General features: G+C 38.4%; 4 protein-coding genes across 4 annotated transcripts; all 4 read left to right on the forward strand.

The window, feature by feature from the left end:
- Window positions 1–1496: 1496 nt before the first annotated feature.
- Window positions 1497–3142, forward strand: LOC119222253 (uncharacterized). Its single transcript, XM_062562091.1, has 5 exons — window positions 1497–1554; window positions 1839–2546; window positions 2656–2781; window positions 2888–2916; window positions 3000–3142. The coding sequence occupies exons 1-5, from the start codon at window positions 1497–1499 to the stop codon at window positions 3111–3113; spliced, it is 1035 nt and encodes a 344-aa protein (XP_062418075.1). The 3' UTR covers window positions 3114–3142.
- Window positions 3143–7906: 4764 nt separating this feature from the next.
- Window positions 7907–9617, forward strand: LOC119222265 (immunoglobulin kappa light chain-like). The gene is made up of 5 exons (XM_062562093.1): window positions 7907–7964; window positions 8243–8950; window positions 9032–9157; window positions 9238–9281; window positions 9405–9617. The coding sequence occupies exons 1-5, from the start codon at window positions 7907–7909 to the stop codon at window positions 9516–9518; spliced, it is 1050 nt and encodes a 349-aa protein (XP_062418077.1). The 3' UTR covers window positions 9519–9617.
- A 3944-nt stretch (window positions 9618–13561) lies between these two features.
- Window positions 13562–15775, forward strand: LOC119222252 (uncharacterized). Its single transcript, XM_037478740.2, has 5 exons — window positions 13562–13849; window positions 13980–14681; window positions 14860–14982; window positions 15069–15112; window positions 15220–15775. The coding sequence occupies exons 1-5, from the start codon at window positions 13756–13758 to the stop codon at window positions 15337–15339; spliced, it is 1083 nt and encodes a 360-aa protein (XP_037334637.2). The 5' UTR covers window positions 13562–13755; the 3' UTR covers window positions 15340–15775.
- Window positions 15776–20217: 4442 nt separating this feature from the next.
- On the forward strand, window positions 20218–22660 carry LOC134127012 (Ig heavy chain Mem5-like). The gene is made up of 5 exons (XM_062561581.1): window positions 20218–20297; window positions 20512–21239; window positions 21428–21545; window positions 21632–21675; window positions 21778–22660. Exons 1-5 carry the CDS (start codon window positions 20243–20245, stop codon window positions 21895–21897), a joined length of 1065 nt encoding a protein of 354 aa, XP_062417565.1. The 5' UTR covers window positions 20218–20242; the 3' UTR covers window positions 21898–22660.
- The last annotated feature ends 1011 nt before the right edge of the window (window positions 22661–23671 follow it).

The raw sequence follows: 23671 nt of genomic DNA on the forward strand, positions 1-23671 counted from the left end.
ATCCACAACAGCTTACCAACTTTAAAACATGGTTTTAATTGTTACTATCACAGCAGCGCTGCTCTAACGCTAATGTGTTGTTACGATACGTGGTGTCGGACCCAAATGCAGAGAGACCAGAAGGTACAGGAGGAATTAATTTACTGTCATGAACACAGCAATGGAGGCAGGGGGGGGGGGTAATATGGGCAGGGAACGGGATGATGGATCACTGCAAGGACACAAATACAAGGTCGGAGGAGTGCAGAAAAACAATAAACCAATATCTCTGAAACCACTTAACAGAGCAGCCAAGGGTTGTCTTCACCAGGTTAGTTGAAACAGCGATCTGGCAACGAGGGGATGAAGAACCGGGGTAGATATGATTTGTCGATTGAAGGCAGCTTGGTTCCCTGAGCAGGTAAAGTGACCTCTAATCAGGGAGTCTGAATGAGCTTCGGTTTGGAGCCACGCCCCTCCACATGATACCGTCGGGAGGCATGGCATGTGTATTTTATTCAAAACATGATATTTACCTAACTGCAACCAATGTTGTCGCACAGCGAATATTGTAAATGTGTTTGATCCGAAAACACCTCCATGTGTGGTTCTAAAGAGCAGCCCTCTACCTAAAGGTGATTACATTTGGCGTTGCCTGCGTATTCGCATCTGTACACCTCTGGTTGGTAGAGGTTTTGGCCTAATTTCACTTGGTTGGAAAACAAACAAGAGATGGAGTTAAAATGCTTTGCACTGAGGGTTTGTTTATAAAATGTACAACAAAAGATAATAATGGCAAAGTGTTTCTGACACTCTTGTTCCTCCTATGAATGCAGTAAATATATGGGGCAATTGAGAATGTTTAACCTTGAACTTATCTTATCTTTGCATCTCTGTCAGTGTAGCAGCTGTAGCTTTGAGCAGGATGCCAAGCAGCTTTCACAGCCACATAGAAGCTCCTTAAGCCAAAGACCAGTAAATTATCCAAGTTGAGTGCAGTGCTTATGAATGTCTAATGCCAATAAATCAAAACGCTAATAAATCTAACGATGGCAATTGTAAAAAAAACAACAACATAGAAATACTGTTTATTGGCTATTCATAACAAAAACAATTGAAGAATGAAATAAGTTGCACAGGGCAACATTGGTACATAAAAAGCTGAATTTTAATTTTCCATCAATCATGATATTGACAGTCGACTGAGTGAAAATGAAAGTATTTAGTATTGTACAATACTCTTTACACCTGGGGTCTATTTCTCTGGACATCAGTCAGTGTTTTTTTTGGCATGTCATCAACAGTTTCCTAACCTTAAAACACGATTAGAACTGTTACTATCACAACGTGATACTTACTTTACCTTACCTAATGTTACTCTATTGATGTAAGGAAGAGTGTTTCCTAAGTAGGACGTACAGCACAGAGTCACGTCGGGTTGGCCAATCACAAGCAGTCTGTCTCTAAAGAGTGGAGAAAGTTTTAAGATGATCGTCATTCTAAACAAGAATTTGAACATGATGACATCTCCAAGGTTTGCAGTCTATGTGACATGTTTGTTCTTGTGGAAAATGGGTGAGTTGTGCTTTTGTTTCTTTTCACTTTCAGTTTATACATAATATATGTAATATATTACATTTATAATTATTTATGTTGCTGTTTTTGTTGGAAACGTTTACATTTATACACTTTATGTATATACACATATACATATATATATATATATATATATATATATATATATATATATATATATATATATATATATATATATAGATGTGTGTATACATATATGTATTTATATATATGTAAACAAAAATTAAATAATCATGATTGCTTGGTATCTCTTCTCACTTCAGCTCATGCAACTGATCTAAAATTGTCGTCACCTGTGCATCAAGAAAGAGAATTTGCATCAGTCGATGTTGGAGACAACATTACTTTGCAATGTTCCTATGGGACTAATCTTGGAACACGGCTTAGCTGGTATAAGCAAACGCTGGGACAGAGACCAAAGCTGGTTTCCAACTTCTATCAGTTTGACGTAAATGGCACTTTTTATCATGAATTTGAGAACAATCCACGCTTCACAATGCATACAGAAAAAGGTCATAATCACTTGACAATTATTCATTTGAAAATGTCAGACACAGCAACTTACTACTGTGCACATAGCGCTTTATATGCGGTGACTTTTGCCGAGGGCACAGTTGTCCGTGTGCAGGGTTCAGGTTTGACCGTCCCAGCTTTGCTCCATCAGTCACCATCAGAGACCATCCAGCCAGGAGGCTCTGTGACTCTGTACTGTACAGTACAAACTGGGACCTGTGATGGACAACACAGTGTTTACTGGTTCAAACACTCTGAAGATTCTCATCCAGCACTCATTTACACTGATGGAGGCAGCACTGATCAGTGTGAGAGGAAACCCAACACACAAACACACACCTGTGACTACAACCTGCCGATGGAGAACCTGAATCCGTCTCATGCTGGGACCTACTACTGTGCTGTTGTCTCGTGTGGACACATTCTGTTTGGAAACGGGACCAAACTGGATATTGAGGGTTAGTGATAATCCAGCTCATCAGATTAATTGTTGTTATTTTCAATCAAACTTGACATGAAAACAAAGATAAAAGCTGGAAGCTTCTTTTCTGGTTCCTGACTCTGCAGATGAGAGCCACCATCTTGTCCTGGTGTATTTATTGAGTGCAGCTTTGGTATTCACCACAACCCTGTTGGTTTTACTGGGTTGTCTGGTCTACAAGCTAAAAAAGAAAAAGAGCTGTCAATGTTTGGGTAAGTTGTTCTTTTTTAATCTGACAGTTTATATTAAATAAATATCTAATTTTAATAAAGGAGAATTTCTGTTTTTCACTATCAGAGTCTCTCCCAACCGTATCAGCTCCCTCCACAGTAAACACAGAGGTAAATATCATCTAATAACTTTGATTTTCATTGTGAATACTATTTTTAAAATCTTAATCCACTTCTTCAAATTTTGTCACCAGGGTTACCAAAACACACAGAGCCCTCATTATGCTGCTTTAAATCTCAATGTGCCAAACGGATCAAGGAGGCAGAAGATGAACATGGATGTTGAATGTGTGTACTCCGGCATTAATCAGTAGAATATATTTTAAATTTGAAGTTTATTTTGTTGTATGAATCACTGTATTATTAGAAATGATGTATATATTTAGACATCAAGATTCACAAACGAAGGTAACGATTAGTTCAAAGGCAGGAAATGGGCCTTTTTTATAGATTAGGCCCAGCAATTTGGAAGAATGTAGTTTTTCATGTAAATTATTGTCATAGTATTGAAATATAGCTTATACATGAAACTTTTATTTTTTTGACAATAAATGATGTTCATATTTGTTCATTCATTGTAGTCGAAATAATTTTTTGGTTGCAACAAAATGTAACAAGACCGGAGTTATTTTTCATTGCTGGATTGTTTTATTTAAAGCATTGATCGGGTACAGAGCTTTTTCCAATTTCAGAAAGGCAAAAATTAGTGAGCTTCGATTCATGGAAATTGAATAGTTAAAGTACAGAAATATACTTGAATCTATTGTATCTATCAATTTCTCAGTGAAGTCAGTTGAGAGAAGGGCAAAAACGTTTTACATTTAGAAAAGCCTACAGTGGAATTAATAGAAGAAATACTCTCCAGTTCAACAACATCTGACCCTTCAGGAGCTGCCGTGGTTGTTTAGAACAAACTGACGCCTGCACACACCTAAACCACACCTGGAGGTGTCAAAGGCTCTAAACAGGAAGCCGACTAGTCCTGTCTCTGTCTGTTTGGACTCATAAAGGCATTACTTGAAGCTTGACTATATGTTATTTTTTTTAAATGTTATCTTTGTGTGATCTCCTGACAATCATGCTGCCCTACAAAAATAGTTCAAACCGAAAACAAGATTTGTCAGCTTCTTGGTAACCAAATGTTTAGAGAGCATGCAAAACAAATCCATGATTGGATTCCAGCCATTGGTCCATTGTTGCATTTCCTGATCCATTTCTAGTCAGCCTCTAAAAATATATTTACTTGGAAATCAAGAATAATTCATACCTCACAATGGATACTGAAAATGCTAACATTCACTTTTTAGTTGCAGAATTGTACATTTCAGACTCAGACTCATCTACTGCAGTCTGTACTTTACAAAATTGTTGTATATGATTTGTAGTCAAGAGATAAATGTATTCTTTGAGAAGGCCGGGCCATAGGATTATATTCATTAACTTATGCTAGCTCATTGTTTTGCATGATGTGTTTACATTGCACGTTATATTTTACTATTCTGTATGTTTTTCTAAAATTCATAGTTTTCAAACAAGCGCTGCATTGATGACCTTTGTGTTATTCATGAGCCATTATTTTATCCAATCCATGTAATACTCCAAAACTCTTCAGCAAACATATGGCTTTCAGGCAATGACTCCACTTTAAAGACTTCTGCAAACATCTGGCTACAGTATCCAGGAGATCTACATGCAAGTTAGTTGTGTATGCCAATTAACACACATGGAAGTGAACCTGGGTGGGAAGCCAGAGAAGGATCAAGTCCTTAGGAGTGCGCTAGCTCCTCCATGGCAGATAAAAAGCAGTGGGTGGTGTGTCACGGTTTGGTCTCTCTTCCTGTTTTAGTTTGAAGTTTCATGTTCCTTGTGGTCCTGGGTTAACTTCACTTCCTGCCTTGTCTTGTGATTGCTTGAGTGTTTCCACCTGTGTCCAATCACCTGCACCTCCCTTGTGTATTTAAGCCCTGTGTGCCTGTTGTCCCTTGTCGCGTCATTGTCCATGTTTCTCGTCGTTGGTGCACGTTCCTGGGATATTGTTTGGTAAATAAAGATCACTTTTTGGAAACCTGGAGAAGCCTGCGTCTGAGTCCTGCCTGCCTTCAACCTGCACCCACCCGTTTGTGACATGGTGAAAATCAGAGGAAAGCCGTGAAAGGAAAAGAACTGCAGTAAAAGGAGAGTAGGATGGTAAAAGAAAACACTAAGAAAATGTATTTAGGTAGAAACGTTTCACATTATGCAAATGCCTGGATGCCAAATGGCAGGAAAGGATTAAAAAATAGTAAGCACCAAACGGGCTGTTCAAGAAAACTTTTGTTAGTGTTTTAAAAAATATGCCGGATGATCAGGTGCGAGTGTATAATGAAGGAACAATAATCCATCCATCCATTTCCCTCTGTTTATCTGGGTTCGGGTCACGGCGGCAGCAGGCCCAGCAGGTTGACCCATTCATTCCTCTCATTCAAGGGGATCACGCAGCATCCAGACAGTCCTGGGTCTTCCCCGGGGTCTCTTACCATTTCTAGTTGTTGAGTGGAGGTGCTAACCACCATCCCTGCCACATCACTCACAGCTTAAATTGCCCCAGTGGATGCTGGGGGTCACTGGCCGAGGAGGCCAACAGCACCACAACATCTGCACACAGTAAAGAGAAAAGAAGACAGCCCTGTCGGAGGCCAACACCCAGCGTTATGTGAACGTGTCTGACTTATTACGCAGACTACAAACACAGCTCCTGTTGCAGTCAGAGACCGGATGGCCTGTTGCAAACAGGTGCCGCACACCATAAGCACAGAAAGCCTTCTCCAAGTCCAAAAAGCAAGCGTAGACTGGTTGGGAACTCTCAGGACCCCTCTGGTAGTCTTTGCGAGGGAATACAAATATTTACAACATTTTTTGCCTGAGTAGTCAGGCTTTATCTGTGTTTTTAAATTGGTCAGTTAAAAAAAAAAAAAAAAAAATCACTAGCAAGAACCAACTGAATGCGGTTAATGATTTTATTTGTAAAACGTTATCGATAGGATTGTTGGTCGATCCCGTCTAGTCTATCGGATGGTTTGTGGGGACCTACATCTGAGGAAATGCCATGGAGCCCCGGCACAACGAGCCCCTTCTGGACCCTACGCAAAAGGTAGAAAGAGAAGAGGGAGAGAAAAGGGGGGGAATTAGGCCAATTAGCTTTTTTTTGTGCCAAAAGTTAAATGTCTTTTGAATATAAATTCTGTCTTTAGAGGGAGTTAGGTTTAAGTTAACTTTAAAAACTAAGTCATTTGAAGAGAAGCCCCTGTGAGTCACATGAATAACGACACTAACAACTTGTGACAAAAGGTCAACTTTTACTATTAGTTTTACAGAGGACACAATCAGGCTTTTGAGCACCAGAATAACAGATAACAAGTCACGTGACAGAGGTCTGTAGTGATATACAACACGGAGTAAGGAGAAAATTAGGTTTTTGTAGATGACAAAAGGGGGACTACAGGGAACATGGATGGGTCCACACAACATTCAAATTAGAAATTCATTTTTTTTATTTTTACTGACAGGCAAATCTTTTTTTAAGCTCGTCTGCAACAGTTTCCCAACCGTAGAACCTAGTTATGTTGTTACCATCACAACAGAGCTCTTGAAGGTAATTTTAATCCAAACCACAAAAAATAACATTGTTTAAAACACCAATGCTTTCTCACAGCGAATATGGTCAGAAAACACCTCCATGTGTGGTTGTAAAAAAGCAGCCCTCTACCCAGAAGTGAGTACATACTACACTGCCTGCGTATTTGCAAACAACAAAAGGTACGAATGGCAAAGGGTTTATGACCATACTGTTCCTCCTATAAAGGCAGTAAATAAATATATATTTAACCTAAACATCAGTGCCTTATCTTTGTATCTGTGTAGCAGCTGTGGTTTTCAGCAGGATGTTGACAAGCTTTCACAGTTACTCAGAAGCTCCTTAGGCCACAGATCACTAAAAGATCCAAGTTCAGTGGCGTGCTTATGAAAATCTTACGCTAATAATACTTGTCAAAAAAAAAAAAAACAACTGATGGTAATTGTTAGTGAAAAAAATACTTTGTTGAACTACTATTTAGAGTGCTACTTATAAAAGGTCAACAATTCAGAGAATAAGTTGCACAGGGCATTTTAAAACAATGACGTCTGACATTGAGAAGCGACATTAAAAATGATCTTCATCATCATAACGATAACAGATCTGTGCTTGTATGCAAGGGATTTTAATTATTTTAAGCTTCAGGTGAGTAGAATATAGTATATCCTGATATTGACAGTCGACTCAGTCAGGAATCCAGGATGACACATTAACTCGGCTCACAGACATTCTTCATTTCACATATACTCCATATTTTGTCTCACTTCAGCTCATGCAACTGATCTAAAATTGTCGTCACCTGTGCGCCAAGAAAGACGTTTTGAATCAGTCGATGTTGGAGACAACATTACTTTGCAATGTTCCTATGGGACTAATCTTGGAACACGGCTTAGCTGGTATAAGCAAACGCTGGGACAGAGACCAAAGCTGGTTTCCACCTTCTATCAGTTTGACGTAAATGGCACTTTTTATCATGAATTCAACAATAATCCACGCTTGTTTCTGGACATCAGTAAGTGTTTTTTTGTCATGTCACAAACAACAACATAGGAATACTGTTTATTCATAACAAAAACAATTGGAGAATGAAACAAGTTGCACAGGGCAACATTGGTACATGAAAAGCTGAATTTTAATTTTCCATCAATAATGATATTGACAGTCGACTGAGTGAAAACGAAAGTATTTAGTATTGTACAATACTCTTTACACCTAGGGTCTATTTTTCTGGACATCAGTCAGTGTTCTTTTGGCATGTCATCAACAGTTTCCTGACCTTAAAACACAATTAGAACTGTTACTATCACAACGTGATACTTACTTTACCTTAACAAAGAAACCCAACCTAATGTTACTCTATAGATGTAAGGAAGAGTGTTTCCTAAGTAGGACGTACAGCACAGAGTCACATCGGGTTGGCCAATCACAAGCAGTCTGTCTCTAAAGAGTAGAGAAAGTTTTAAGATGATCGTCATTCAACACAAGAATTTGAACATGATGACATCTCCAAGGTTTGCCGTCTATGTGACATGTTTGTTCTTGTGGAAAATGGGTGAGTTGTGCTTTTGTTTCTTTTCACTTTCAGTTTATACATAATATATGTAATATATTACATTTAGAATTGTTTATGTTACTGTTTTTGTTGGAAATGTTTACATGTATACACTATGTATATACACATACTGTATATATATATGTATATACACATATACATATATATATATAAATAAATATATAGATGTGTGTATACATATATGTATTTATATATATGTATACAAAAATTATATAATAACAATAATCATGATTGCTTGGTATCTCTTCTCACTTCAGCTCATGCAACTGATCTAAAATTGTCGTCACCTGTGCATCAAGAAAGAGAATTTGCATCAGTCGATGTTGGAGACAACATTACTTTGCAATGTTCCTATGGGACTAATCTTGGAACACGGCTTAGCTGGTATAAGCAAACGCTGGGACAGAGACCAAAGCTGGTTTCCAACTTCTATCAGTTTGACGTAAATGGCACTTTTTATCATGAATTTGAGAACAATCCACGCTTCACAATGCATACGGAAAAAGGTCATAATCACTTGACAATTATTGATTTGAAAATGTCAGACACAGCAACTTACTACTGTGCACATAGCGCTTTATATGCGGTGACTTTTGCCGAGGGCACAGTTGTCAGTGTGCAGGGTTCAGGTTTGACCGTCCCAGCTTTGCTCCTTCAGTCACCATCAGAGACCATCCAGCCAGGAGGCTCTGTGACTCTGAACTGTACAGTACAAACTGGGACCTGTGATGGACAACACAGTGTTTACTGGTTCAAAGACTCTGAAGAATCTCATCCAGCACTCATTTACACTGATGGAGGCAGCACTGATCAGTGTGAGAGGAAACCCAACACACAAACACACACCTGTGACTACAACCTGCGGATGGAGAGCCTGAATCTGTCTCATGCTGGGACCTACTACTGTGCTGTTGTCTCCTGCGGACACATTCTGTTTGGAAACAGGACCAAACTGGACTTTGAGGGTTAGTGACTTGTTTTGCCGAGGTTGTTGTATCTAATTGGTGCTTAAAAGAGACATGTTTCTGCCCTCAATCTCTTCACAGATGATCTGGTCTCTCCTTTCTTTTTCTATCTCTTAAGTGGATCTTTGGTATTCATCAACATCCTAGTTGTTTTACTGGCTCTTTCAGTGTGCGTGATGAACAAGACAGACAGCTGCCAAAGAACAGGTAACTATAGCTGTTTGTATCTGGCAGCTTGGTTTCACTTAATGCAGCTTTTATGATTAAAGAGCTTTTTCTGTTTCAAGAATCTCAAGCAAGATATCCAGCTTCTTCCACGGCAAATGCAAAGGTGAATAAAAAACTTTTCAACTGCTGCCCTACAATTTAGACACCTTTTTCATTTAGCCATTGCATTTTTCCTTGTATATTGATTCATGTAATATTGATCAACTAATATGGGCTTTTTTACTAGGGTTACCAAAACAAAGAAACCCTGTATTATTCAAGTGTCGATCTGTACATCAAATCAAGAAGACAGACGGATCAGACCTGGAGTGAATGTGTTTACTATAGCGTGAGGCAGTAAAACTGGACATATGACAAGTGTTTTTCTTTTCAACTTTATTTTTGATTGTTATATAACTTGAAGATAAATAAGATTCTACTTGCTCTGCAGACAATATGAAATACAGGCGAAACTCAAAAAATTAGAATATTGTGAAAAAGCTCATTACTTTCAGTAATTCAACTGAAAGGTGAAACTAATATGTTATATACACTCATTACATGCAAAGTGAGATATTTCAAGCCTTTATTGATAGAATTTTGATGATTATGGCTATATAATATATATATACCTATATATTAGTTTCACCTTTTAAGTTGAAATACTGAAAGTAATGAGCTGCACGATATTCAAATTTTTCGAGTTTCACCTGTATTTCTATTTTTTGGTAATATGGATGAATAGAATACTTATTTCTTCTCTGAATGGTTAGAAGCAGTTATCTTCAAACAATCTATCCTTTTTATCAATAAATGTTTTCTTTTACATTCAGAAGCTCAGACGACTAGATCATCGTATACCTTTACCGTTCTGATTCATTGTTTTTTTCTATAACCAAATGTGGGTTTTTGTATGTGAAATTAATGAATCGATGATAAAAAATAAATGTAATCACAATTTGCAGCACTTTGAAGTGCAACATTTTTAGTGTGAGTATTCAAATCAGGAGCTTCTTTACACATGTTTACACATGAGATGTAGGTTGACCCCAACCAACAAGTAGTGACTGGAACAGAAAGGAGCTTTTTTGTAACCTAAAAATATTCATTCAGACCTGTTTTACACCCTAAACCTTGAGCAGGTGAAAGAGCCTGCTGGCTTCCTGTTACCTTTTTAATTGAACAAAATGAGATGAATTTCCATCAATGGTTTGTAATGAGTTGTTAACGGGGCCTTGTATTTATGTTAGTTAATGTTCTTTATGTCAGAACTAATTTGGCATTTCCATATCCCATTTTCAAATCAAATCTTTCTCAAAAAAGGCTAACACCCTCTCAATTAGGTAAAATAACATCTTTCCACAGAAGAGGAACTTTCATTGAATTATACGTAGATTGTCTTTGTTTTCACAATCAAAATGGCGATACTGAAGGTGTGCAAATACCTCGTTATTCAGGTCGCCCTCCCATTTGCCCCAAATTTAGCATTCTTTTCTCTCATACAAGAGGAAATTTACTTTAGAGCAAGAATATGGAATGCCGTTTTATTCAAAATTAAATAAATGAATAAATACATAAATAAATGAAACATGCATTTGAAATACATCATGAAATGAATAAATGAGGCAATAAATACATACATATTAAATACATTCAATCATTTCATGGTACTTTTATTTTATTAAGTACACATTTTTTTATTTCATAATGGCACTTTATTTCATAATGGCAATGTATTTCATAATGGCATTTTATTTCATAATGGCGCTGTATTTCATAATGGCACTTTATTTCATAATGGCACTTTATTTCATAATGGCACTGTATTTTATAATGGGATTTTATTTCATAAAGGCACTTTATTTCATAATGGCGCTGTATTTCATAATGGCGCTGTATTTCATTTCATGTTCTTATATGCAAATCAGGGGGCGTGGCTATCTCTCACATTCAGAACAGACAACAGAGCCGTGTGCAAAAAAGGCTGGCTAAGGGACGTGAGAGTGTTGACATAATGAAAGACATCAGTGGGCTCCGAGATAGCATGCTAGCATTAGCGGATCAAATCGATCAACATGGGTTATCTGCAGATACTATTTTGACACAGATTGAGTTTTTTGGGAATACTAGGGCTTGCGGTTCCCACTTCGGCAGCTCTAGACTGCGGTCAACTCAGCCGACACTCGGATATCCGTGGTCAACTCAGCCGACACTTGAATGCCGAACACTTTAGTACATGTTTATATAATTGCAAGTTCAAAGGCACCATTTCTCAAATACCGTAAATGTCAGCATAAACGTACACTAAAAGTCAAGTGTTAGCTGAGTTTAACTATGTCTAACAATCCGGTAGGGCCTGGATGTCAGGTCTCGGTTTAAGTATGGTGACTAACGATGATCAGGACCAGGTGTGTTGCTTGATTGGCAGCAGGTGGAAGCGGGCACCGGTAACCCTGGAACTCCCCGCCTGTCCTCGTTGCTCGGCAACCGGCACTAACAGACAACAGGAAAACATACTCACGAGCCTGGGGTCGTGACCGATTTGTACCTGGTCTGATGCTACCAAAGTAAGATCCATTCAGTTGCAAGAAATCATCACGCTTCACATGGTGAGGTGATGGCCTGATTTTTACAGTCCACGGTACGATAACATAGTCTCTTGGGTTGACGATATCCGTAACTACTTTGCGTTTGATAGTAATATGCTGTGCAAATACCTCGCTATTCAGGTCACCCTCCGAATCGCCCCAAATATAGAGAGAGTAAAGTTTGGAACCTGCGGTTTTGTTTTGTAATACAGGCTGCTGGTTTAGATTTTTGGACACAGCAGCTTGCAAATTCATTGTCCAAACGGACAGTGAACTAATCCTTTTGCAGAATGAAAATGGGAAAGTTCTCTTCGTGGAACAAATCAGTGAAATATTGGAGCTGCCTGTGTCACTGTGTGGGTTTGTTTTCTGTTTCATTTTGTAGTTTCCTGCCTCACGTGTCCCTGGGTTAACTTCACTTCCTGCCCTGCCCTGTCTCATCCCCTGTGATTGTTTGCCGTGTCCAATCACCTTTAAACCATGTGTGTTGCTTGTCTCTTGTCAGTCCATTGAATGTGTTTCGTGAGTAGTCTGTATGTGTTTTCCATGTCGGTGTGTTACTGGTCTGCGTGTTGCCCCAACGCAATTTTATTTTTTATTTTGGTAATTAAAGTATTTTTGTGCCTGAAGTCTACGTTTGAGTGGCAGCCTGTTGATATTCACAATGTAGTTGGGAGATGGTTGTGTGTTTCGGTAGGTCTCTGTGCTTCTGCAGTAGTGGGAATCAACATTGGACAGGTCCCAACCAGTCCTTAAGTAAATTTTCAATTTCAAGCTTTGAATGCTTGTCATTCCTAGGTCCAGATTTAGACGGTGGTGCTGCCACTTGTTCATCATGTTCGATGGTGTCTTTGTTCACCCAGTGTGTAATAATCCTTTCAGGGAGAGCAAGTGTAGGAGAAAAAAGTGCCTTGAACACTTTGAGACTTGTTCCATCTTAAAGCTTTTGGTAGGACAATTAAGACTGGATTCCTCAGCAACTTTTCCATTTCTCTATGTTAACCTTTGTGACTAAAGTAGAGTGCATGCGACCATAATGGTGCATTCACACCAAATGCAACGTGACGCGTATGATTCACTTCAAACGCACTAACAGCAGCGGGTACTTTCGGGGGGGTCATTTCTGGTCAATTCGCAGGAATTACGTCATTCGCAGTAGACGTGACGGAGAGGCTCCGGGGCTTATCACCCTGAAAACATTTCAACTTTGAGCCATTATTTTTCCTCCAAATCAACCATGAAATAAGATCTACTCACGTTGGACCACCAAACACCGTTGTGTTTTGGTGCAAAATAGCAGCCGTAGGCGTAGACAGTGATAGGGTTCGGAAGGCCCCTCGAGGGAGATCACACTACGATGAATCAAAAGAGTCACCTGGCTCGAATTTTAAAAATCAAAAAGTATTTAATAACTAAATAAAGTGATAAGGAATACAATTTACAAAATGAAATACAATGTGAGTAGTAATTTCTATTTAGTTCTTCTCTCAGTTTGGTATTTTGAAAACTCCCGGGCAGGGCGTCTTTTGTTGCATTCGAATGTCATTGGCTTCTTCTTCAAAGTGTCTCCTCCTGGTTCATCCTCTTCACATCCAAGTGTGAAACTGCTGCAGTAACCTGAAACCTCTCTGTCTTATCTCTCCCTCACATTCCAATGCACTCTATGTAGAAACATTTGGTGTTATGCCTCAATGAGTGAATATAACATAGCATACATAGTTTGTCTTCATCTTATAAAGAAATCGAGAGAATAATAGAAATCAATAGAAATCAAGAAAGGAATATTTGCAGAAACTGCTTAAAACATGTTTGCTTCAAATATGAGTTATTTTCCACTGATTTTAAGTTGCTTAACAGAATTTGAATTTTGAATTATGAGACCAAGTTGGCAATAAACTAATTTGACTCAATAGGTGGCAGTGAGCATGTGATCGCGTTTCCTGAGTAGGATGTACTGTCACTTTTTGTTGGCCAATCAAACACAGTCTTGTGAGTGAACAATTTAGAAGGATGAAGATTGTTCTCATTCAAGACAAACATTTCAACAAGATGACATCTCCAAAATGGATCTTCTACCTGACATGTTTGTTCTTGGGGAAAATGGGTGAGTTGTGTTTTTTGAGACTACAGTTTGAATCTTTTAAAGTGTGTGGCCACTCCTGATGGCACTGCTTCAAATGTGTTGATTCATAGTAAAATAAAGTGTAATCGCTTCTTTTCTGGTATCGCTTCAGTTCAGACGACCGACATGGATTCCTCCTCATCTGTTCATCAAGGGAATAGTTTTCTATCAGTTCAAACTGGAGAAAACGTAACTTTGAAATGTTTCAATGACGCCGGTTCAGCAGCAAGGCGTTACTGGTTTAAACACGCTCTTGGACAGAAACCGAGGCTTATCTCAACCTCCTACATGGTACAAGAATCTACATTTTATGCTAAATTCAAAAATCCACGCTTCACAGTGGATACTGAAAATGATCAAAATCACTTGACAATAACAGATCTGCAAGTTAATGACTCAGCTACTTACTACTGTGTGAGCAGTTATACATACCAATTGGATTTCTTGGCGATAACTACTGTCAGTGTGCAAGGTTCTGGTATAAACATCCTAACTTTAGTTCATCAGTCACCATCAGAGACCATCCAGCCAGGAGGCTCTGTGACTCTGAACTGTACAGTACAAACTGGGACCTGTGATGGACAACACAGTGTTTACTGGTTCAAAGACTCTGAAGAATCTCATCCAGCACTCATTTACACTGATGGAGGCAGCACTGATCAGTGTGAGAGGAAACCCAACACACAAACACACACCTGTGACTACAACCTGCCGATGGAGAACCTGAATCCGTCTTATGCTGGGACCTACTACTGTGCTGTTGCCTCGTGTGGACACATTCTGTTTGGAAACAGGACCAAGCTGGACTTTAAATGTGAGGTTTTTGATCAGAGGGTTTGTTATTTACTCCAACTCAAATAATCTGTAAAATACTTTTAAAAGCAAATTATTATGTAAATATATTTGATATATGTCATCATTTTGATGTCTTTTCATTCAACTGTTGTCTCCCCGTAAGACTTAAGCTGTGTACTGTCTTTGTTTCTCTACAGATGAGGACTCTCGTATCTTGGTGTATTTATTGATTGGAGCTCTAACATTTACCACCGTCCTTAATGTCCTTCTGGTTTTCTTGCTTTGCACGATGAACAAGAGAAACCGCTGTGACGATACAGGTATTGTAAAAACTATTTTGTGTGGCTGGCAGTGTGTGTGCACTTCACACGGTCTTATAGTGTGACCACTTTTCTTTCTTCTTTAGAGTCTCATGCAAGATGTTCAGCTCCCTCCACACCAAATACAGAGGTAAGGTTACTGTTATTTATCATTTAAACAATTAGGTACAGTAGTGATTCAGGACACGGTATTAGTGTCTATAATGTAAAATATTGTGGTTTTTCTTTTTTGGTTAGGGTGAACGAAACGAATCAAACATCCAATATGCGGCAGTAAGAGAACACAAGAACAGCAGATCTAGAAGACAAAGGAACAACCTTGAGACCGAATGCACATACTCAACTATAAAGCAGTAGGAGTGTATGTGCTTCAAAGGGGTACCAAGCAGACACTGAGGTCATTTTATCACTGTGTCTTTCTTGTGACAACATGTTGAAGCAGCATGTGACTGTAACTGTATAACTGATGTCTGTATAAAGCCAGGCTGTTTCATGAAGGAAAGTAAAAAAACTGGAAGGAAGGTATGACGAAGGTAGAGAGAACAGTTACAGGACTAAAATCCGACCCTCTTCAGAACGATGAGTCTATGCCTTTAGCTTTAAGTTACACCAAGTTGTTAGGTTAATTAAATGGATCACTATTTGAAGGTCAGATCAGCAGATGTTTTTGAGTGTAAAACATGTCATCATTGTGGTGTAATAATACTTTTAGATACAATGTTATATGTGAATATAAAGTTGTTTCAAGTGTGATGGAATAACTTAATTGTATATTGTTCAGTAGTAATAAATGCAGGTGATGAATAATCAAGTGATCAACCTTCCATGGAGAAAAAAAAGGGGGGAACCCTTAGGGAGAACGTCAGAGGAGGGATCCCTCTCCCGGGATGGAGACACTACAATGGATGACATGTGTACAGAATGCGCAACATAAAAGATGTATAGAGCATTTAATTCCTAGAAATTATTCAAATAATTGCGAGTAAACCAGGTGTACGGCAGGACCACTGCACGGACAACTACCATCAGATACGGTACGGCCTTCTAAAGATGCTGGAACTTACTACTGTATTGTGACTTCATGTGGAGGGACACGGTTTGGAAGTGGGAACAGGATTAATATAAACTAAGGAAGAAGTTTTAGTACTCGGAACTTTCAATTTCCAGCAAATACCAGTAAATCATAAATATTTAAATTACAAAAAAACATACGGAAAACCCCCAAATTAAGTTAAATCAGCTAGAGTTGAAAGAATGTGTTTATATTTACTGATGTCATCAACAATTCTACTTTATGTCAAGAATGAATTATTTGTTCATTGTAATATTTTGATTAAAGATGCTAAATATCATTTCAGACATTTTGTAGACCAAATTGTGATCATCAGACCAAGCAGAAATTAGAACAGTTATTGTGATTTGCTTTGCAACATTCATACGTTTTTAATTAGATTAGAAGAGCTTTATTAATGTCCTGAAGGGAAATGTGTTGGCCTTCATAAAGCAACTCACACACAATATATACGTATGTAGTTTCCACAATGGGCAACAAATGAATACAATTTATACAGAATGTCATAAGGTGTATGAATAGCATTGGAAACATATTCAAATCTAAATAACAATTTTAGTTTTGTTAAGTTTTGGGATAGATGGATGTTATGAAAAACATTACATGTTTCAATTCTGGTATTGTTAGGACACAAAAAAGTTGTTAAAGCTGAGGAACAAAAAATTAAAGTGAATCACATTGATAATTTTAGAGGTTACACATTTCCAAACCAATCAGGTTTCAATTTTACATCGATATACGGCGTAGAAGGTCAACGGACACTATTTCTCGTGTTCTGGTGTAGCTAGCAATGTGTACAATGAATTATATTTAAGGCTTCTTTCGGCGTGCAGGAAATTGTTTACCCCCCAATGGGCAAATGAAATGTGATCTTTTAACAAACTCATGTGTGCGTTTTGGATGAATAGGCTGGAAGTACTCGGCCCAGAAAATACACGTTATTTGTAAAAGGATATCAGTAATTATTTAATTTCCCTTACCAGACAATGCTGTCACCGACTGAGCTGAGCTCAGCTGTAGTTGCTCTAATGCTGTCGAACAGCATTCTGGGGACTATGACAATCATCCTGATATGGACATTCCTCAGATATTTAAAACCAAATTCATCAGCTGTTTGTCTTCAATGTCCCCCAAACTGATGGCGAGATGGAGCAGGGACCCCCTACTATATAAATTGCGTACAATTGTGTCTTTATTATACTGAACCTAGTGCCATGTATAAACATAGCTACCCTGTTGTTGTGTATTCAATACTAAACTATTCAAAGAATACACAGGTTCATACAGTATATATTCATTGACACTTTTGTTTTTAACATGCAAGGCCATTAATAAACATACGTCTTGCATACAAAACTGAGCTAATAGATATTTAAATTTATGGAGGAAAAAAAATGAATACAATAAAAAAAAAGTCTTATCATTTCGCAACCACCCCCCCCCCCCCCTTGAAGTATCTCTTCGGACCCCCTATTGAAGACCTAGGGTCACTGGAGTTAACTATAGTTATCTCTTTGTTTCTCCAGATGCTACTGATAGATCTTCTGAAGACCACCAGGTAGGAGTTTGTCTCAGCACCCACAGTTCCAGCTGGATAGGATGTTTTCAGTTTGATATCCCATGGCCATCTTACAGAAAAACTTTTATTCATTAGAATTCCATTTCTTGCAGACATATGATGAACTCATCTATGCACTGGTCTGTTTGGCCCCCAGAAGCCTCTCACCCACTAAAGCTACAGTGAAATACAGTGGAGACTCTGTTGTTTATTCTGACATCAGACATTGTCAAAGGAGATGAAAAGTGTCATCTCTGCAATGAAGACACATCAAAGAGATTGAAGACTGATCAAATGCAGATCTCCTACCTGGTGGTACATAGACTAGTTCAAAACACATCCAGGAACTCTGTGTATATGTATACATCTATGAATAGGAAGTCAACCTAGCACTTCCTCATGTGTACTATGTAAGGTCTGTCAATGGACTACAGTACATATTATTTTAAAAAGGAAATAAAATGCTTTTATACATTTATTGTTGGGTCTTGTTCTTCCTGACAAATAGATATTTGTCATTTGTCTTCCATAAATATGTGATTTATGTTTATTTAATATTTATTTTGTGTAAAGACGTGAAATTAACCGTGACATTTAGCATTGGATGCAGACATAAGCTGAACATGCTCAAAAATCCCCTCTGGTCTATCAATACATTTTTCTAACCAGAGATGTAACAGGGCATGCTACCTCAAACTAGCCACCGCTGCGCATTACCTCGCTCTGACTGCTTCTGTAGAGAAGGTGTGAACTGCTGAGAACAGGTTTCTGATGGTGGAAACTTCACTCCTAGCTTGAACAGAGGAAGACTGGCCCAGTCACAAGTCATAAGCAAAGAGAAGCATTTTCTGAGAACAGTTCTAGAAAATGAGGGTTATGTGTTAAATGCAAATGAAGGAAATGCAATCTTGCTTTATAAACTGCAATATTGCAGCAGGGATAGCACAACAGAGTAAAGCCAAACGGTACAAGAGGCTGTACTCTGTCGACAATGTTACTGCTACCGACACGTTGTGGAGGGCCAGCAAACCCTTGAACTGTAGCATTATCCATGATAAAGTACTGACTCAAGTATCTTATTGCTTTTATAATACCTTACCAGCGACATTATGAATAGTAATGTAAATAGTATATAGCTGCCTTTCAGCACAAAATAGTTGTATTCACCCAACGTTGTGTAGCCTAAAGACAATATTCCCGGTAGGTGTGGGTTTTCCTTGATGTCTGAAAACATCAAAGGTCACTGTGCTACATCTCGCACCATTGCATTTATTTACACTGCTCACTACGTCCACCTTTTGGCAACACTGCAGGTGACGGGGAGGGATGGACGAGCTCTCTGCCAGCTGGGAGCCTTACGAGCTCACGTCTGAGAAGAGGTAAGGCCTAGTGCTGATTTAGCCCGTATGGCTTCTTGCTCGTCTGCTGGAGAGCTGCTGCGCAAGAACAGTATTACATTTTTGACAGAACCGATACAATTGTTATACGGAAATGGTGCCCCCATCTGGTTGGCTAGTACTAAACAAGGTTTTAACCAAGTCGGCAGCGTACCAACAGGGAGATAGGAGGCTACCGGGGAAAGGCACCGAGTACTTGGTGAGTGTTTCTAACTTAATTCACGACAGAGCTTTATTTAATAATAATAATAATAATAGTTAAAATCAAAAGGTGATATTTACTTTACCGTAACAAAGAACTTACTTTAACAAACAAACAAAACGGTGCCCTTCACATTAGCCGTAGTTAGCAAGTAGCATGACTGACACAGAGCGCATACCATACCAGTGTTTATTTTACCAACAATTAGGACAAAATACAGTACATGGCATAGTGGAAGCCCATAAGGTGACATCTGCAACTTTTATTTTTCCAAGCTGGATTCTCACTTCTGTGCATGTGGTCCTGGCAGCTTTGTATAGCCGGCCACTGAGAAGGACCACAGCTGCAGCCACCTACCTGCCAAACAATCACCTCGGCCAGATGAACACATAATACACACATTCCAGAAATACTAAAATCAATCATATCAAATATATATTTCTTTATAGTTATACTTACCAATATGTATAATATCCAGCGTTAACTACTACTTTAGTTCTCTTTACTCCCCTCAACCCTTCAGTACCTCACAGAACCAAAAAAGCGTGCCTTGGAGAGGATTTTAACATGTCATTCCACCCCCATTTAACAAAAGAAACAAAAAGAAGACAAGAAATAATAGTAATAACAGCTGACCCAGCTTTCAAAATCTATACCAAGCAATCAATTCAATAAACATTAAATCCACTGAGTGTGTGTGACTTCATTGTAAAAAAGTCTAGTAATGGAGGGGGTCGTCATTCCACACACCAATGTTGTCCTGAAATAATATTGTACATGCCTGGGATCTATTTTTCCCAAATGCTATCTAATATACAAAGATAGAGAGCCTCTGCTTCTACAGATATCATTCTCACCAAATGAAAATGTTTTCAACCTAACTTTACTCTATAGATGTAAGGACGAGTGTTTCCTCAGTAGGACGTACAGCACACAGAGTCACATGGGGTTGGCCAATCAAACGCAGTCTGTCTCTGAAGAGTGAAGAAAGTATTGAGATTCTCTTCATTCAACACAAGAATTTGAACACGATGACATCTCCAAAGTTTGCCGTCTATGTGACATGGTTGTTCTTGTTGAAAATGGGTGAGTTGTGTTTTTGTATCTTAAACATATATATTATAGATTAAATAATATATTAATGTATAAAATAAAAAATTGCATATTTGCTTTGCTTGCTTTTTTTAGTTGTTTTTTTGTTTTAACTTTGTTGGAATTGCTTAAAATTATACACATTTATGAATAAATATAGTGTATATAATAAAATGTTCTATTTGCTTGGTATCTCTTCTCACTTCAGCTCATGCAACTGATCTAAAATTGTTGTCACCTGTGCGTCAAGAAAGAGGATTTGCATCAGTCGATGTTGGAGGCAACATTACTTTGGAATGTTTCTATCAGGATAAAGAAGGAGCATGGCTTTACTGGTTTAAGCAAACGCCGGGACAGAGACCAAAGCTGGTCTCCTCCTGCTATTCATACAACACAAAAGGCAATTTTCATCATGAATTTGAGAACAATCAACGCTTTACACTGAATTCAAATGAAGTCGGTCAAAAAGTCAGTCAAAATCACTTGACAATTTTTGATTTAAAAATTTCAGACACAGCAACTTACTACTGTGCATATATCACTTCATATGTGTTGACTTTTGCAGAGGGCACTGTTGTCAGTGTGCAGGGTTCTAGTACAAACATCCCAGCTTTGCTCCATCAGTCACCATCAGAGACCATCCAGCCAGGAGGCTCTGTGACTCTGAACTGTACAGTACAAACTGGGACCTGTGATGGACAACACAGTGTTTACTGGTTCAAAGACTCCGAGGAATCTCATCCAGCACTCATTTACACTGATGGAGGCAGCACTGATCAGTGTGAGAGGAAACCCAACACACAAACACACACCTGTGACTACAACCTGCCGATGGAGAGCCTGAATCCGTCTCATGCTGGGTCCTACTACTGTGCTGTTGCCTCGTGTGGACACATTCTGTTTGGAAACAGGACCAAGCTGGACTTTAAAGGTGAGGTTTTCGGTCAGAGGATTTGTTATTCATTCCAACCCAAATAGTCTGTAAAATACTTTTAAAGGCAAAATATCAATTAAATACATTTTACATATGACATAATTTTGATATCTTTAGATTCAACTGTTGTGTCTCCCATTAAGACTTAATGTGTACTGTCTCCTGTTTTTGTTTCTCTACAGATGAGGAGGACTCTCATATCATTGTTTATTTCTTGAGTGGAGCTCTAGCATTTACCATCATACTTAATGTCCTTCTGGTTTTCTTACTTTGCATGATGAACAAGAGAAACCGCTGTGAAGATACAGGTATTGTAATTGTTTTTTTCTGTGTCTGACAGTGTGTGCTCACTTCACACGGTCTTTTAGTGTGACCACTTTTCTTTCTTTTTCAGAGTCTCATGCAAGATGTTCAGCTCCCTCCACACCAAATGCAGAGGTAGGTTAACTGTTTATCATTCAAACATTTAGGTACAGTAGTGATTCATTACACGGTTTTAGTGTCTATAATGTAAAATTGCGTTTTTTCTTTTTTTGTTAGGATGACCGAAACGAACCAAACATCCAATATGCGGCAGTAAGAGAACACAAGATCAGCAGATCTAGAAGACAAAGGAACAACCTTGAGACCGAATGCACATACTCAGCTATAAAGCCGTAGGAGTGTATGTGCTTCAAAGGGGTACCAAGCAGACACTGAGGTCATTTTGTCACTGTGTCTTTCTTGTGACTACGTGTTGAAGCAGCATGTGACTGTAACTGTATAAATACAAGCTGTTTTATCAAGGAAAGGAAAACTGGAACGAAGGTATGACCTAGAGAGAATAGTTAAAGGACTAAAGTCAGATATAAGACCCTCTGTACGTCTTTAACGTACACCAAGACTTTAACTTAATTCATTGGATCACTATTTAAAGGCCCTTTTGCTCGTCAGCTTCTGTTAGTTGTTTGCAAAACAAACAAGTTCTCGGAAAATGTGTTCAAAACCGCACTCATACATAAAGATTCCAGATCATCTGATGTTTTTGAGTGTCAAACATGTCATTATTGTGACGTAATAATCTTTTTGACACAATTTTATATGTGAAAATGAAATACTAAATTGTACAAGTCTTTCAAGTGTGACTGTATATTGGTAATGGTAATGAATGTAGATGATGGATAGACAAGATATTCTGCCTCTGACCCTTCTATTCATGCTTTTTTTTACACAAATCCTTCTGGCCTGTCACAATATCCCCCTGATGGCAATAGAAAGAATTAAGTTCAAGTCCTTCCGCATTGGCTCCACGTTTCAGAAACAAACTTTGCCACCTGGGTGCACCACTCAGCACTACATGCTTCAAAAACACAACACGGTGTGCTCCACTGCTCATTTGCCTCGTTCATTTGTTTTGCTGAGCAACAATTTCAAAATAATAAAAGCCAAATGATAAAACAAATGGCAAAAACAATCTTTTCATAGGCAGAGTTTAACACTAATCTAAACCATCATCATTGACCTTCTACGCCACATATCGTCAGATTGGTAGCCGATTGGTTTGGAAATTGGAAAAAAAAAATACTGTTATTTGCTAGAAGAAAGTTCTTAGAGACAAAAATTTGAAAACGGGGATCGGCGTCCTTACAACTACTGCTAATGCTACTGACAGCTATTAAGGTGGTCTAGGTGAGTGTGATGCAACATTGCGTAGACTTGTCCTTGTCCTTTCAATAGAAAAATGGCAGTGTTTGATTAACAGTTGGTTTCACAAGGGGTTCTGGTGTAGCCAGCAGTGTGTAGGATGTAATATATTTAACACAGCCCAATGTGCGAATAGTGTGATCTTTTAAAAAACTGTCCTGTTTGGTGGTGAAAAGTATCCTAAATTAAACAAAACATTTTCATGGATTTTTTTCTGTGCGTATAGGTTGTAAGACTTCTTTCTGTGTGCAGATAATGGCTCACAGATCCCTCCCATCCACTAAAGCTACAGTGAAATACAGTGAAGACTCTGTCGTTTATTCTGACATCAGACATTGTCAAAGGAGATGAAAAGTGTCATCTCTGCAATGCAGACACACCAAAGAGATTGAAGACTGATCAAATGCAGATCTCCTACCTGGTGGTACATAGACAAGTTCAAAACACATCCAGGAACTCTGTGTATTTGTATACATCTATGAATAGGAAGTCAACCTAGCACTTCCTCATGTGTACTATGTAAGGTCAGTCAATGGACTCTAGTTTTTAAGGGTAATAATGAAAAGCTTTTACATTTATTTTACATTCATTGTTGGGGTTGTTTCTCCGTACAAATAAGACATTACTCCATTTGTCTAGCAATATGTGATTGATGTTTATATTTCTTTAGTATAAAGATGTGACGTGAAAACAAGCCCTGACATACAGCATGTTTCTTTTATGAATATGTGTTTCATGTTTATCTTATATT

This window comes from Pungitius pungitius, chromosome 1 (genome assembly GCF_949316345.1).
Source record: "Pungitius pungitius chromosome 1, fPunPun2.1, whole genome shotgun sequence".
NCBI lineage: Eukaryota > Metazoa > Chordata > Actinopteri > Perciformes > Gasterosteidae > Pungitius > Pungitius pungitius.